General features: G+C 37.6%; 2 protein-coding genes and 1 non-coding gene across 3 annotated transcripts; all 3 read left to right on the top strand.

Moving 5' to 3' along the window:
- Window positions 1-2353: 2353 nt before the first annotated feature.
- On the top strand, window positions 2354-2463 carry LOC137730397 (small nucleolar RNA U19). Its single transcript, XR_011068156.1, has one exon. It is a non-coding gene; the product is annotated as a small nucleolar RNA U19 (small nucleolar RNA).
- Window positions 2464-3078: 615 nt separating this feature from the next.
- LOC137729754 (uncharacterized) lies at window positions 3079-6851 on the top strand. The gene is made up of 4 exons (XM_068468774.1): window positions 3079-3652; window positions 5197-5280; window positions 6413-6509; window positions 6634-6851. Exons 1-4 carry the CDS (start codon window positions 3578-3580, stop codon window positions 6747-6749), a joined length of 372 nt encoding a protein of 123 aa, XP_068324875.1. The 5' UTR covers window positions 3079-3577; the 3' UTR covers window positions 6750-6851.
- A 2183-nt stretch (window positions 6852-9034) lies between these two features.
- LOC137729755 (probable LRR receptor-like serine/threonine-protein kinase At5g48740) lies at window positions 9035-13600 on the top strand. The gene is made up of 16 exons (XM_068468775.1): window positions 9035-9185; window positions 9272-9812; window positions 9909-10360; window positions 10465-10582; window positions 10658-10726; window positions 10840-10908; window positions 10986-11054; window positions 11174-11245; window positions 11339-11407; window positions 11482-11720; window positions 11804-12009; window positions 12111-12237; window positions 12346-12414; window positions 12506-12695; window positions 12791-12923; window positions 13028-13600. Exons 1-16 carry the CDS (start codon window positions 9110-9112, stop codon window positions 13238-13240), a joined length of 2712 nt encoding a protein of 903 aa, XP_068324876.1. The 5' UTR covers window positions 9035-9109; the 3' UTR covers window positions 13241-13600.
- Window positions 13601-14336: the final 736 nt, after the last annotated feature.

Here is a 14336-nt window from a genome sequence, read left to right as displayed (position 1 = left end):
GCATTTGCTCATAGTATGGTAAGTGTGAATTTTGTTTAACGAATAATAATCCACAACTCCAGTAAAAACTTACATCTTTTAGTTTTGAAGATCTAATACTTCATGATCAGCTTGCTAATCGGGAGTAATTTTTCCATAATTAGGCGCTTTTCGGTTGAAAAGGACATAAGGAATTTGATCTTGTATGAGACTTGCTTCAGTTATGTATTTGCATTAAAGTAGGGCAACTCAGTTTCTACTTTCAGTTTAACTATAGGCTTCCTTTTAGCCTCATCTTATCGACAATCCCATTAAGTTGCCTCCTTATATTTCTGGGTTTTTGGTGCCTGGCTGCCAACAAGGTATAGGTCGGGGCTTCTCTGTAAGAATTTGATTGTCGTTTTCGTGGTCAGGATATTACGTCAGTTAATTAATGTTCCCAACTGGAAGAAGGGCTTTATCATATTGTACTAATAAATCGCTAAGTTTCCCAAGTAGGGTATTCAAGCAACTTTCCTTATAGTCTTCTAGATTTGAAAGCAATTTGGCCATCATGTGTAGGATTTCCAAAGCACCATTCCGAATGAAGTAGCTAGCTCAAAAGCCGGGAAGAAACGCTCATCAGGCAAGAGCTCAAAGTCATCTGTCACTAAGCAAGGTAAAGTTGTGAACTTCTTCATTTAATGGGAGAGGGAGGGAGATGAATTACTGTGTTATAATTGATGATATATAATTAATAATTTGAGTTCCTTAATTTTTCTGTTATAGGTGAGGAAAGCACCGAGCCTGCAGCAGCATGCAACAGCTCAACTGAAGGTCGAAGGTTGCGTTCTCATGGCAAAAAGCAAAAGTGAAGGACTCTAAAGCTTCCAGAATGTCAAATTTGTAGAACTTTCGGTTGTTCTGGCAAGTTTTGTTGTAGTGTGTGTGTCCATCATCATGTCATTGGAACTAATCTACCATCATTTTGTGATGGTTGAACTTGAAGTCCTTTAATATATAGTAGTGGGCTTTCCTTTTTTAATAATTGGTTCGCTCGCCATTTTTGATGCATGAGTAGTGTTTTGGCTGGGGATTAGCATTCCTGGAGAACTGACATTTGAGTACCTAAACTAGGAGAGAGACCTACCTACACCGGTACACTATCTTGCAACGGATGGGATACTATATTATTGGTTTAATAAGAATATCGATCGTCACAGTTCTGTTGCCAATATGGATATTTAACAATTACATGAACGAACCAACAAATAAGTAGTATGCATTATGAAACTTAAGAAGATATCTAAATCAACTTAGACTCTATGTTAGACAATTATTTTTCCAAGGTGCTAATATAAGATGCTATTGATACGGTCTAGTGATATTCTTCTTCACTTGAAATTGAGAGGTCTTAGGTTCAATTCTCGCCAAAGGCAACTTTGAACCACATTATTGCTATCACTTGTAATTGAGAGGTCTTAGGTTCAATTCTCGCCAAAGGCAACTTTGAACCACATTATTGCTAGCCTATTGTGAGGCTAAGCCTACCCCCTCCTCCTAAGTGTAGATAATATCGTTTGTTCGAAAAGAAAAAAAAATTGTCTAAGGCAAAAATATTAGGATGAGAAATGTAATGAGTTTTAAAATTGTTGTTAGCAATCCAAAATGTTATCTTGCTATAATTTTTCACTTTTAGTTTTATTAAGAGACGATATTCTATATCACTTTAATTTACGGTAAAGAAAATTCGAACTTGAGTGCAATAAAACGAGCACACTTACTATCTAATTGCCATAACTCACATTTACATAGGTACCGAAAATTTTCCCACTTGGTTAAGATATATGGATCGAGTGTTATTTGTCTTATGGGAGTTATCAAATTTGTTTCTCATACTGACTTAGCTCACATTTACCTTGTGCAATGCTGGATGTTTAGTGGTGAAGTTGTTCAATGCTGTAAGTTGCCTTACGCGAATCTAATTGTTTGCTTGTTCTTAATGTTATGATAATAAGATTGTTTCCGTTGTGCCACATTGAATCATGAGCTCCTTTTTATGTCTATTGCAGGTCAACAAGGCACAAAATGCTCAGAAAGGATTGAATCCTTCCAAGTTTAAAGATGCCAAAGGTGTGTTCTTAGTACTGCGGCTACAATTTGACACCCTCATTCTTGCCAATTACGTTGTTAAGTTTCAGATATTAACTCTGCTTGAGTTAGTTCTAAAATTTTACACTGAAGTAAAAGCAATATGTTGCGATCATATCGTATACAGGGTTGAACAAACCTGCGGTAGTCTCTAGTCTCTGTTAGTAATAGTTGTTTTGTGATGCTTTTATTTTATTTTATTTACTGCCTCTTTGAGTAGCCATATGAATTGATTTGGATTTCATATTGGCTTAGTTAGGAGGCATATATTAATTCAGTGTATGCGGTGAGGCCTTTTGAGGGGACTCTTTGTCTCTTCCTCATCAATTGTCCTCCAAGCAGCCTCACACATTCTCTAACTAACCGAAAGATCTTTTTCCACTCTTACTTTACTCACCGAGTCACCTTCCATGATAATTGCATTGTTATGCCATATATACTTATGATCCTTGCTCAGGTTTTTTTTTGGGAGGGGGGAATTATTTTATGCTTAGTTATTTTTGTTGGTGAGACCCATAGAGCACTTGTTTGTTTAAAGTGTGGAAACCTCTGTTCAATATATGTGTTTAATCTACCGATTGTTGTTTAAATAATTCCAGTGATAAAAAAGCGGAGGAAAGAAGCATTCTTTTCCGAGTTGGGCAAAACATCTTTGAAGGTTAGCATTTTGTGAGAGAGTAGTGCAACATAACTTTTCAAAGTGCTAGTAACAATCTCATATAGATAAAGGTATACAAAGAAATTATTTTAGGGTGACTGAGACATTTAGATTGAGATGCCTCATATAAAGAAATTATCTCAGAAATTTTAGAGTCCAACAACCAGGACCACGTATCCATGCGAATTCAGACACAAAAAAAAAAAACCTCTCTACCCCACCTCCTAATCTGTCATGCTAATCATGGTCGACTTTTGGTCTCGTCCCCTCTCACAAAATCCCTAATCTTAAACTTGTGCATAAGGCTTCTCCTCACTCTCCCCAAACACCCCTATTGTATATAACCCTAGTCTCCCCATGGCCCAACAACGAAACGCAGTCGTTTGGCAGATCCTCGGTGAGCGAGCCAATTCAAAACCAGTAACGGCCTGCTTCCCTATTTATGAAGCCTGTAAAAACCTAATTTTGGCGCTCTCTCTCTTCTCCCTCTCTCCCCTTCTCTCTCCAAATATGCAAAAATCCAGCTCAGAATACACAATTCTCGTCTGTCCGCATGAAAAATCAAGGACCAGCTAAGAACCCAGATAAGATTCTTCTTCATCGTCTTTATTACCATACCATCTTAAGCATTCTTCGTCCTCATCATCCCTCACCAGAAAATGGTACCACATGTTTTTCAACCTATCTCTCTCTTCCTCCTTCCATGTTTGCTCCCTCGTTCTTATCCAAAACCCAGCAATAAAAAGCCCCTCGCTTTGCTGTCGAGCTGCGCAGAAAGTTCAGTTTTCTGGGTTGGTCTTTTTCTGAGCAATGGCACCGAGGAATAGGTGGCTTCAGATTCCTGAAGGTTGGGAGTTGGATAAAAGAGAAGGGAATCATGTAAAGGTAGTCTAGAATCTATACCCTTTTAGTTTGAATGATATTTGGTACAGGTTTCTTTGTAAATTTTGGTAAAGGTTTCTTTGTAAATTTTGAAGCTTTGGGTTTGGTTTTTGATTGCAGTGCGATGGGTCTTCTTATATGATTTGCGCTGTGATTTTTATCGATTTTTTTGTTCATTTAAAAATATAAGGGATATGTGAGGTATATGTTGTTTGAGAAAACTGGGAACCATGTGCTCTCGTTTGCTTACATGGAAGATATTCTAAAAATAAATTTTTTTGTTGATTTTATGAGGAGCAGAACCACTGTTTTTTGATCATATAAGTGCAGATTTGAAGCTTTCGGTTGTTTTCTGGTGTTGTTAAATTGTTTAATTAGCTTAGATGCTCAACTTCTTTTTTATACAAGGTGGGAGGAGATTCTAACTTAGGTACATAGGAGGGAGAACATCCACCTAGCCAATGTGGCTATGCCCACACCTGTGGTTTAAAGGCTTAAAGCTGAAACTTATACTATAGCAATTTTTTATTGTCTGGACTGCACGTGAATTTGTGTTGATCTTATATCGATAGCACACAAAAATGTCATACTGTGTTTAGGTAGAAATGTTTGATACTACAAAACAATGTATTTCTTATTAGATGATACTGGTTATCTTTTAAGATCGCTCAATTTTAAAATGATATAATTGGCAGTACGTACATGGTTGGTACAAGATCGTTGAAAATTCAGTTCAGCTTTGTTGGACATGTTTTAGATGAATCTAAGTAAAATTTGTTTCCATGTAGCTGTACGTTTGAATTTCATATAGCCAATATATATTTAGTGCATGGCACACGATCAACATTCAATTCAGCTTTGTCGTAACATGTTTAATTAAGAGGAATCTTGGTAATGTCGTTTTCCAAAATAGTTGCACGTGTTGAATTACTTCAACGATCACATTATAAGTGCTTATTTAAGGTTTGAAGCATGTTACCATCAAGCGATGCAAGATTTTTGGTGGTTATAGTGAATGCACGCACGTGATGGTTTTAATAAAAAAGAATGCTTTTGTAACATTAAATAGCTCAATATATAATAAACTTGGTTTTTCCTAATATAAGTACTTCGTAGTTTTACCAATTACGGGCATTTAATCATATGGTCCTTGTTAGTCGATTTCAGATTCACTCATTATTATTCATGGACTTAGCTGTGCTAGATTTAGCAAAATCCTGGATCTATCATTGCTATACCGTACTTCTGGACTTTATGCTTTCCTTCTTTTCATAATCTTAAGCCTTATACATTAGATCCACTTCCTTGAGTGATATTTGCTTCACTATTTTCTTCTCTCTGCATATTTGGTTCATTTGTAACCAGATTCATTAGATTGTTGGGCTTTTAGCGTGCTCAAAGTCACGCTACTAATGTTATGGTACTAGTTATGATACCATCAAACAAAAAGACGCTAAAATTGTTTCAATGATAAAGATGAAATAGTTGAAACATAAAAAGTTCAAGAGCTGCAAGGACTGATACTTTTTTATGCATGGCAATTGTAGGGCTTCTTCTGTCCCAGAACAGGCCAATCATTTCTGACGTATGAACATCTTATGCGCTATATGAGATGGGTCAACTATTATGCAGTGAGCTTGAGCTTCTCCTACCATTTATTTGCTAGTTTATATTTTTCTATTAATTAGTGTGCATATATCCTGATGAACTGTGGATTTTAAAAGTCTAGAATCTTATATCAACAAGGGAAATGATGAAATAGAATTTGATTAATTTTATCTAGTTTGTTTTTATATGTGATTTCCTTTAGTTTCATCTTTGTCTACCTCATTCTTGTGCTATGATAGTTTCCAATTCTTTAAGTTACTTAGGAGCCCTTTGATGTATTAGAGAGCAGTATTGATCTTGATATAACTAGAAATCATAATTAAGCTCTAAATACACAATGATATTGTGTATGATTTGCACGTAGTATTAGTTAATAAATGATAAGTACCTTTAAGATTCCATTCATTGGTAAGTGTCTTTTAGGTCTGTTATGTTCATTCTGTGAATTTTGTTTCACAGAAAATAATCCACGATGGTAAATTGTGATTTTTCTTTAAGATCTGATAATCAGACTTCCTGATGTGGAACAAATTTGTCGTATCTAGGAGCTTTTAGGTTGAAAAGGATGGCTAAGGAAATTGATCGTTTGCAAATGTGAGATTAGAAACTGGCTTCAACAATGTATTTGCATTAAAGTAGGGTAACTCCTTTAGTTTTGTACTTTCCTCCTCCCCGGCTGGGCGTGGCAACTTAACTATTGAGAGAATCCAATTCAGATGCCTCCCTTTTTTGTAGTTGAAACTCAGATGATTCCTTGTTTTCCTAGTTTTTGGTGCCGGGCTGCCTACAAGGTTACAAGGTATAGGTATGCTTCTGTAAACAATATGAAGTGCCGAAGCAAGGAAACTTAATTGTTGTTTTAGTGGGAGGATATTACTTCATTAGTGAGGAGAAGGGTTTTATCCTCATCTGCTGTTGCAATGGCTAATTCAATTAATAAGTCTCTTGGGATCTAGAGTAGGCGATTCAAGCTACTTTCGTTATATATTTTGAAAGCAATGTATGATGGAAAATCTTCTATGTTTTCTCTTTTCCTATACAAAGCCCTAATCCCCGTACAGGGTCACACTGATCCCTAATCCCCGTACAGGGTCACACTGATCTGAATCTGCTTCTTTATATAAAATTGTGTATGCATTTACCCACCATTTGTAGGATTCCAATGCCAACAAGCCGAACAATGGAGCAATCTTTAAATTTGGGGAAAATCCTTCATTGGGCCAGAACCCAAAACCATTGATGATTGAACAAGGTAAAGTTAAGTTCTTTATTATAACCGGGTGAGGAAGGGAGGCCGGCATCAATTATTCTGTTATAATTGATTGATGGTATTTTCCACATTCCATATTGTAAATGGGAAAGCACTGATTGTGCAGGGTACACTGCAGCCTCGACTCAAAAGCCAGATCCAAATTTTCAGTTTGTTGCCATGCCGAGCACTTCAAAGGCCAAGCACAAACAGCAAAGGCGAAAGCGAAGGACACCGATATAGATTGGATCATCTCAACATGAGAGTCTTAATTTGCACTGCTGCTAAGCCATAAATTTGGCCAATTCATAACCCTATCGGTTGTGCTTATGTTTGAACTTGGATATGTCCACCTTATTACGTGATGATTAAACCTTGAAATCCTTTACAATAGTAGGCTTTCCTATCTATGGTTATACTTGGTTCTCTCCCCATTTTTGATACATGAAGTTGACGTCGGCAGGCGCATGTATGAATACAGGCCTATCGATTAGAGAGAGCTTTGCCTGGCATCAGATTGACTAACTAAGCACAATGATTTACATGAAATGGGAATGCCGAGGTATGGTGTTCCAAACCAATTATGCAATGCTACATGAGAAAGTTAAAGCACATGTGACATATGATAGATTCAGGTCAAGACTACCTTTGTCCTTGGCGTTCTTGTTTCATGTAAGTCTCTCCAAAACTGGAGCTTTTTGTGACTCAAAGTCATGGGATACACAAGGAAGAAGTTGAAATATTCAACAAATATATGAATAAACGTAGACCAACTCCAACCCTTGGAGTAAGTCCTAAATTTTCCCTTCAATTCCCACACCCCACCCCAAAAAAAAAAAAAAACATTTCTCTCCAACCCTTGTTCTAAAATCATCAAGTTTAAGTGTTAAAACTTAAAGAAAACTTAAATTCCTATCAAAATTTAGCCCAAAATTAATAGTGGAGCCCACGTGTGAGAGTGAAAAACAGAAAGTGAAGCCCAAATGCCCATCTCTCACCCGCCTAAACCCTTTGCATGCGCCAAGGAAGCAGCAGCCGGACCCCACCCATGTGGGCTTGTCTATTGGCAATCATGAGCCTAACGGCTCTTTTTTTTATCGTGCGGCCACGTTTAAATGGGCCGTTGGTTGTCCACGTTCGAATTTTTTGTTTGTTTGTTTTATATTTATATATTTATTGAATCTAACGGTTGATATGTAATATAATTAAATCCAACGGTATAAAAAAAGACCTAACGGCCCAAATTTAAATCTAACGGCTAAAATAATTATAAAAAAATATTTAACTCAAAATTCACCCAAATTTAGTGATTTTTCAATATTTATCGGCATCTAAATAGTTTTAGGTTAAAATGTTCATAAAATTAAATTAGGATGGTGTACATAATTTTCTTTTTTAAAAAAATTACTTAAAAGAAAAAATTAGCCTAAATTTAATGTTTAATAGTCTGAGGCTAAAAAATTTAGGCCAAAAGGATTAGAGCAGAAAAACTGTTTTTGGGTTAAAATCTTAATTTTTTGAGTTAAAAATTTTAGATTTTTCTCCAAAGGTTGGAGATGATCTTAAAAATGAATAGCATATATCATTGATGCATGAGAAACATAGGGTATTGGTTCATATATTGTCTTCCTTTGTAGGCCCAAAATGATGGGTTTGGTTAGGACAAAGCACCTTTCCTTCCCATAAAAGGTAGCAGTTGGAGCAAGAGGGAAATTACAAGCAAAGCTATACAAGAAGGGAACCACAAAAATCATCGTTTTGTTGCACCCTGCATTAAGCATCCTATGCATCATCATCTTCCACTAATCCACATTACTGAAACTTGCATTTCAAGCCTTGACTAATTAATCTAATGCAACTGTTGCTTATTTCTGAGACAAGCAAGACCCTCCCTTTTTCTTTCTTATTTTTTCCTGGATTTTTTTTAAAAAATAACCAAGAAAAAAAATTTCCCAATTTTATGGCACGATGAGTTGGAACGTTGCATGCATACAAAAATAATATATTTTATACGAGTATCTCGCTCAAGACAAAACTAGACCACATAATGAGTGAGATATTGAAATGAGAAAATATCCTTGGTGGTGCGTTAGAATCTCTCATTTCAAAACCCCAAAACTAACACTATGTTACATGTACGCTTAATAACTTCTCTATTCATAACTGAAAGTGGCCTTCTTTTTCAACACCTACTACAATATTATTACTAGCACTGTGCATGTCTCATAATTATAATTATTTGCTACTCCTTCATCATCACCATTGCGCCTTTTTCATCCTCAAGTCACAGCCTTCTTTTATCTCCTTTTTACAGATTCAATACCAAATAGAGCCGTTCAATTACCGTGTTACTGAGTAGTCCTGACTATTAAACAAAAACTGCAAAATAAAATGCCACTTTTGATATTTTATTTGTAACTAATTCATCAATTTGTCACCCCAGTGACCCCACTAAAGAAAGACAATCATTTTCTTGGATCCCAATATCTCTTTCACTTCCTTCTTTTGAAATCTTCACTCTGTTTACTCCCTTTTGTTTCCTAGATAAGTATTTTGGGCTTCTCTGCTTTCTGAAGATAGCAAACTTTCGTGGTTCCGAATTCATGGACCTCCATTGTTTGTGGGTTGGCATCTGTCTGTTCTTCGGCTTTTCGCTAGTTGCCTTATGTGACCAAGATGGTATGCAAATTTTTCATCAAACTTTTTGGTTCATCCTCCTAATTCCTACATTTTAAGTGTTGGTTCTTCATGCATATGATGGACAGGTTTCTTGAGCTTGATTTGCGGTGGAACTGCCGATTACACCGATTCATCTTCAATCTCATGGATTCCAGACAGTGCGTACATCGCCACAGGCAACATAACCAATGTTGATTACATCGAAGGAACTTCCTCATCTAGTGTCCCAGTTCGGTACTTCCCAATTTCCCAAGGCCGGAATTGTTATAAGCTACCAGTCACCAATGTGTCGTCTTTGGTTCTTGTGAGAGCTCAGTTTGTATATAAAAACTATGACGGGCATCGAAAGCCCCCGTCATTCTCCGTCTCTCTTGGGACAGCCATTGTTAGTACTATAGATCTCCTAAAAAATGATCCGTGGACAGAAGAGTTTGTTTGGCCAGTTGATAAGGACACAGTGTTGTTCTGTTTGCACGAAATTGCAGGTAGAGGAGCTCCTGTAATTTCTACACTTGAAGTTAGGCCACTTCCTCAAGAAGCTTACACAAGTGGCATGGAAGATTTCCCTAACAAGTCACTTAGGAAAAACTACCGGATAAATTGCGGTTACACGAATGGAACTTTGAGGTATGAAATTTTCTGACCCTCAAGAGCTTATATTGAGTTGGGTCAGTTCACCATTAACTTCGATGTTTTATTGGAGTTTTTGTTGTCTAAAAACAGGTACCCTTTGGATCCCTATGATCGGATATGGGATGCTGATCAAAGCTTTTCGCCATTTCATACATCCACCGAGTTCAAGACTCAGCTTAGCTTCAATTTCTCTGCTTTGAAGGAGGCTCCCCCTGCTGCCATTCTCCAAACAGCAAGAGTTTTGGCGCGAAGGGACATGTTGACATATACCTTTCCTCTTGATACCCTGGCAGACTACTACATTGTCCTCTACTTTGCTGGGATTCTTCCTGTTTTTCCTTCGTTTGATATCTTAATCAACGGTGCTGTTGTGCAGTCAAACTATACCATCAGAAGCTCAGAAGTTAGAACACTATATTTTAAACAGAGAGGAATAAAGAGCTTGAACGTCACACTGAAAACCATCAGCTTCTATCCTCAAGTCAACGCAATTGAGGTGTATGAAATTCTCGATGTTCCAGAGGAAGCCTCCTCCACTACAGGTACCATTTCAATTTGCCACAATTAATAATTAAGGTCACTCGATGCGCTAATTTCGATCTACAACTGACTTTATTTTTGTGTGATCTTCTACATTATGTTACAGTATCAGCTCTTCAGGTTATCCAACAGTCTACCGGTTTAGATTTGGGGTGGCAAGATGATCCTTGCTCTCCTAAATCATGGGATCAAATTGGATGTGAAGGAAACATAGTCACATCACTGTATGTTCGTTGTAGTTCTAGAATTAACGTTTCATTTTATCTCTTATGCTGAACTTACTGTCTACGTCTTTTTAGAGAGCTTCCGGGAATCAGTTTGAGGTCGATTAGTGCAGCCATTGGCGATTTGCTTGATCTTAAAACATTGTAAAGTCTTAAGACTGTTACTAGTTTTGAGAATATTTTTGGTGATGAAATCTTACTTGTTTGCTAATATTGATGTTATATTTTCCTTATGTTTTGGTGGTATTTATGCCCAGGGATCTGCATAACACATCACTTGCCGGTGAAATACAGAATTTGGGCAGCTTGACACGCCTCGAGAAATTGTAATCCCCTTTTATTCTTTACCAGAAATTCTGTCTCTTTACACCGTGACAATCATTTACTTGACTCGAACTTCCAGGAATCTGAGCTTCAATCGACTAACATCCTTCGGTACTGAGTTGGAGAACTTGGTTAGCCTCCAAATTCTGTAAGTTGAATGTTTTCTGCATTTCTATGCTTTTGAACATAAGTTTACGCTTGTTTATGAACCCGGAGTCTGATACTAACATTGCATTGTCACTTTTCTTCTGCTTACTCTATATGGAGGGACTTGCAAAATAATACTTTGCAGGGAATCGTTCCAGACAGCTTGGGAGAGTTAGAAGAACTTCACTTATTGTAAGTGAACCCTTGTATACTTTCCAGTTCATATACGAGTAAAATCATTAATCTCATCACTCTCACTCAAGTTACATTCACTGCATTTATCAGGAACCTGGAAAACAACAAACTACAAGGCACTCTTCCACTGTCCTTGAACCGAGAAAGTTTGGAAATCAGGTACTGAGTTTAACATTGTCATTGTCTGCTGCACGTTATGTTTCCTCTTGTGATAATGCACTGATACTGTGCAGGACATCTGGAAATTTATGCCTCTCTTTTTCGACAATGTCATGCAATGATCCTTCATCCAACTCTTCAATTGAGGCACCACAAGTTACACTCTTTCCCCGAAAGAAACACACTGAACACAGCCATGTAGCAATTATACTTGGCGCAATTGGAGGAGCCTTACTTGCACTTGCGATATTTGTCTTCCTTTTAGTATTCTTGCACATGAAGAAAAGGAGAACTGAAATGACTTGCGCGGCAAGTACGTGAACATCCAGATTATGATTTTGTAGATTGAAGATTCTTACTTAATTCTTACACAAACGTTGTTTGGTTACTGCTTAGGGGAGGTGGCGGATATGCGAAACTGGAATGCTGCAAGAGTTTTTACCTACAAAGAAATCAAGGCAGCTACAAACAATTTTAAGGAGGTTCTAGGCCGGGGTAGTTTCGGTTGTGTTTACCTTGGAAAGCTTTCGGATGGAAACATGGTGGCTGTGAAAGTGCGATTCGATAAAAGCCAACTGGGGGCAGATTCTTTTATCAACGAGGTTCACCATCTCAATCTGTAAACTCTTTGCTCGCTTATAAAGCAGAGATATTTTGAAAATTCATAGCTCTTAATAACTTCTAAGTTCCTAATCTTTTATAGGTCCGTCTCTTGTCGGGAATTAGCCATCAAAATCTTGTAGGCTTGGAAGGATTCTGTCATGAAGCAAAGCAGCAAATACTTGTCTATGAGTATCTTCCTGGCGGATCGTTGGCTAACCATCTTTACGGTATGCCAAAATTATGCATCAACAAAAGCAATTTTAATTCCTTGTGGAAAAAGTGTCGTTCTTTAATCCAATGTTGCAATTTCAAGAGGTGTTCTGATGTTATATCAGGTCAAAAGAGTAAAAAAGTTTCACTGAGTTGGGTTCGCCGGCTGAAAATTGCTGTCGATGCTGCAAAAGGTATGCTGGTTCTTCTGCTTCTGATATGGGTCTTCCTACTCTATTTCAACAACTTTATCTAAATCACGAGTCTAATTTCTTTCTTTTGAAGGATTGGACTATCTACACAACGGGAATGAGCCGCGAGTCATACACCGTGATGTGAAATGCAGTAACATCCTTCTGGACAAGGAGATGAATGCTAAGGTTTGTGATTTTGGCCTCTCTAAGCAAGTAATGCAAGCGGAAGCAACTCATGTGACCACTGTCGTTAAGGGCACTGCCGGCTATATTGATCCTGAGTATTTCTTTAGACCCTCCATAATGCTGTTGATTTCTGATGGATTTTATTTTTCTAGTGTGTTGACCGATTAATTATACTAAACTCTATTCACAGATATTACTCGACCCAGCAGCTTACCGAGAAAAGTGACGTTTATAGCTTTGGAGTTGTTCTTCTGGAGCTGATTTGCGGGAGAGAACCATTGAGTCACTCTGGAACCCCCGACTCCTTTAACCTGGTGTTATGGGTAAAACCGAATATCTGTATTTTGTTGCACTTTGTTCTGTGCGTGTCAGTGTTCTTCCCTTGGGCGAAAGTTCATTGTTTCTTTGTCTGTATTGACGAGTGCAGGCCAAGCCTTACTTACAGGCAGGTGCATATGAGATAGTGGATGAGAGCCTGCAGGGCACATTTGATGCCGAAAGCATGAGAAAGGCAGCCGTAGTTGCTATAAAATCTGTAGAGAGAGATGCATCACAAAGGCCAACCATAGCAGAGGTTTTGGCCGAGCTCAAAGAAGCCTTCAGCATTCAACTTTCGTATCTCGCATCACGTGACATGTGAACTCGAATTTTGCGACTTCTGAGATCAAATTTCTTCAGATAAGAGAGCTATTAAGTTATTTTGTATAGTTCTACCCTATATAGTTAATTTATCCTTAAAATGCGACTGTATTTCTTCTGTTATATAAAGCATTTTATGGTAAGGTGAAAGAGGGGACAGTAAAAAAGTTTGGCATGTTAATTTATATCTACGATTTTGTTAAAAATCAATATTTTGTATTGGATATTACTCCAAAAATAATCTCAGTAATTTCTCTGTATATACAAATATGTTAAAGGAATACTGCCGTTGATGCAGCCACCGCGTAAGGAAGTCGGTCCAAATGCCCCGGAAAGTTTTCCCGCCTCGAAACTAACTCTTCAAAACCCAGGAAAATCTGAAACTTGTAAAATATTTCACTTCTTTTAGCAAGTATTGCAAGTCGAGTGACGGGTTGAGCTCAAACTGGCTGCATATGAATATATTTCTCAGTTTTTCTTTCATCTGGTAAAATAATCGAAGATCTTCAGCCCACCAAAGTGCAACTTTTAGCCAGAGCGCGTCATGAGACGCGTCTTCCACCTAGTTAAGCATCGATTTAAAGTGCATATCTATACAACTCTATTCGGACTTCAGAGTAGAGTTGCAGGCATTGTTACGCATGTATACAGGGTGGCATAATTGTTAAAATAACTGAACTGACCTGGAGGGGAAGGGTGATCAAACAACCACAACAAACCCCAGCAAAGAAACACTCTGAAGAAATGCCCTGCACTTAGGGGTGGGCACGGTGCGGTTCGGTGCGGTTCCACCCCTAAATTGGAACCGGAACCGAAATATATTAACGGTTCGATTCGGTGCGGTTCCACTTAAATTTATGACTAGAACAATACGGTTCGGTCTACACCGGTTCCGATTCGGTTCTTGCCGGTTTACGGTTCCTAATAATAAATTATTTGAACACCAAATCATTATGCATTCAAATACATCTTCTAAAACTGATTACATAAAGTTGCATACAACACATCTTTTTTAATGCAAATGTCTTTGGTAGTGGCACCAAGTCAACAAAAAGAGACAACTAAAATACATATGCACTGGTCAATCAGTCAACAAA

This window comes from Pyrus communis, chromosome 3 (assembly GCF_963583255.1).
Source record: "Pyrus communis chromosome 3, drPyrComm1.1, whole genome shotgun sequence".
Lineage (NCBI taxonomy): Eukaryota > Viridiplantae > Streptophyta > Magnoliopsida > Rosales > Rosaceae > Pyrus > Pyrus communis.
Note: the sequence above shows the minus strand (reverse complement) of the source record. Positions and strands in the feature narration are given on the sequence as shown.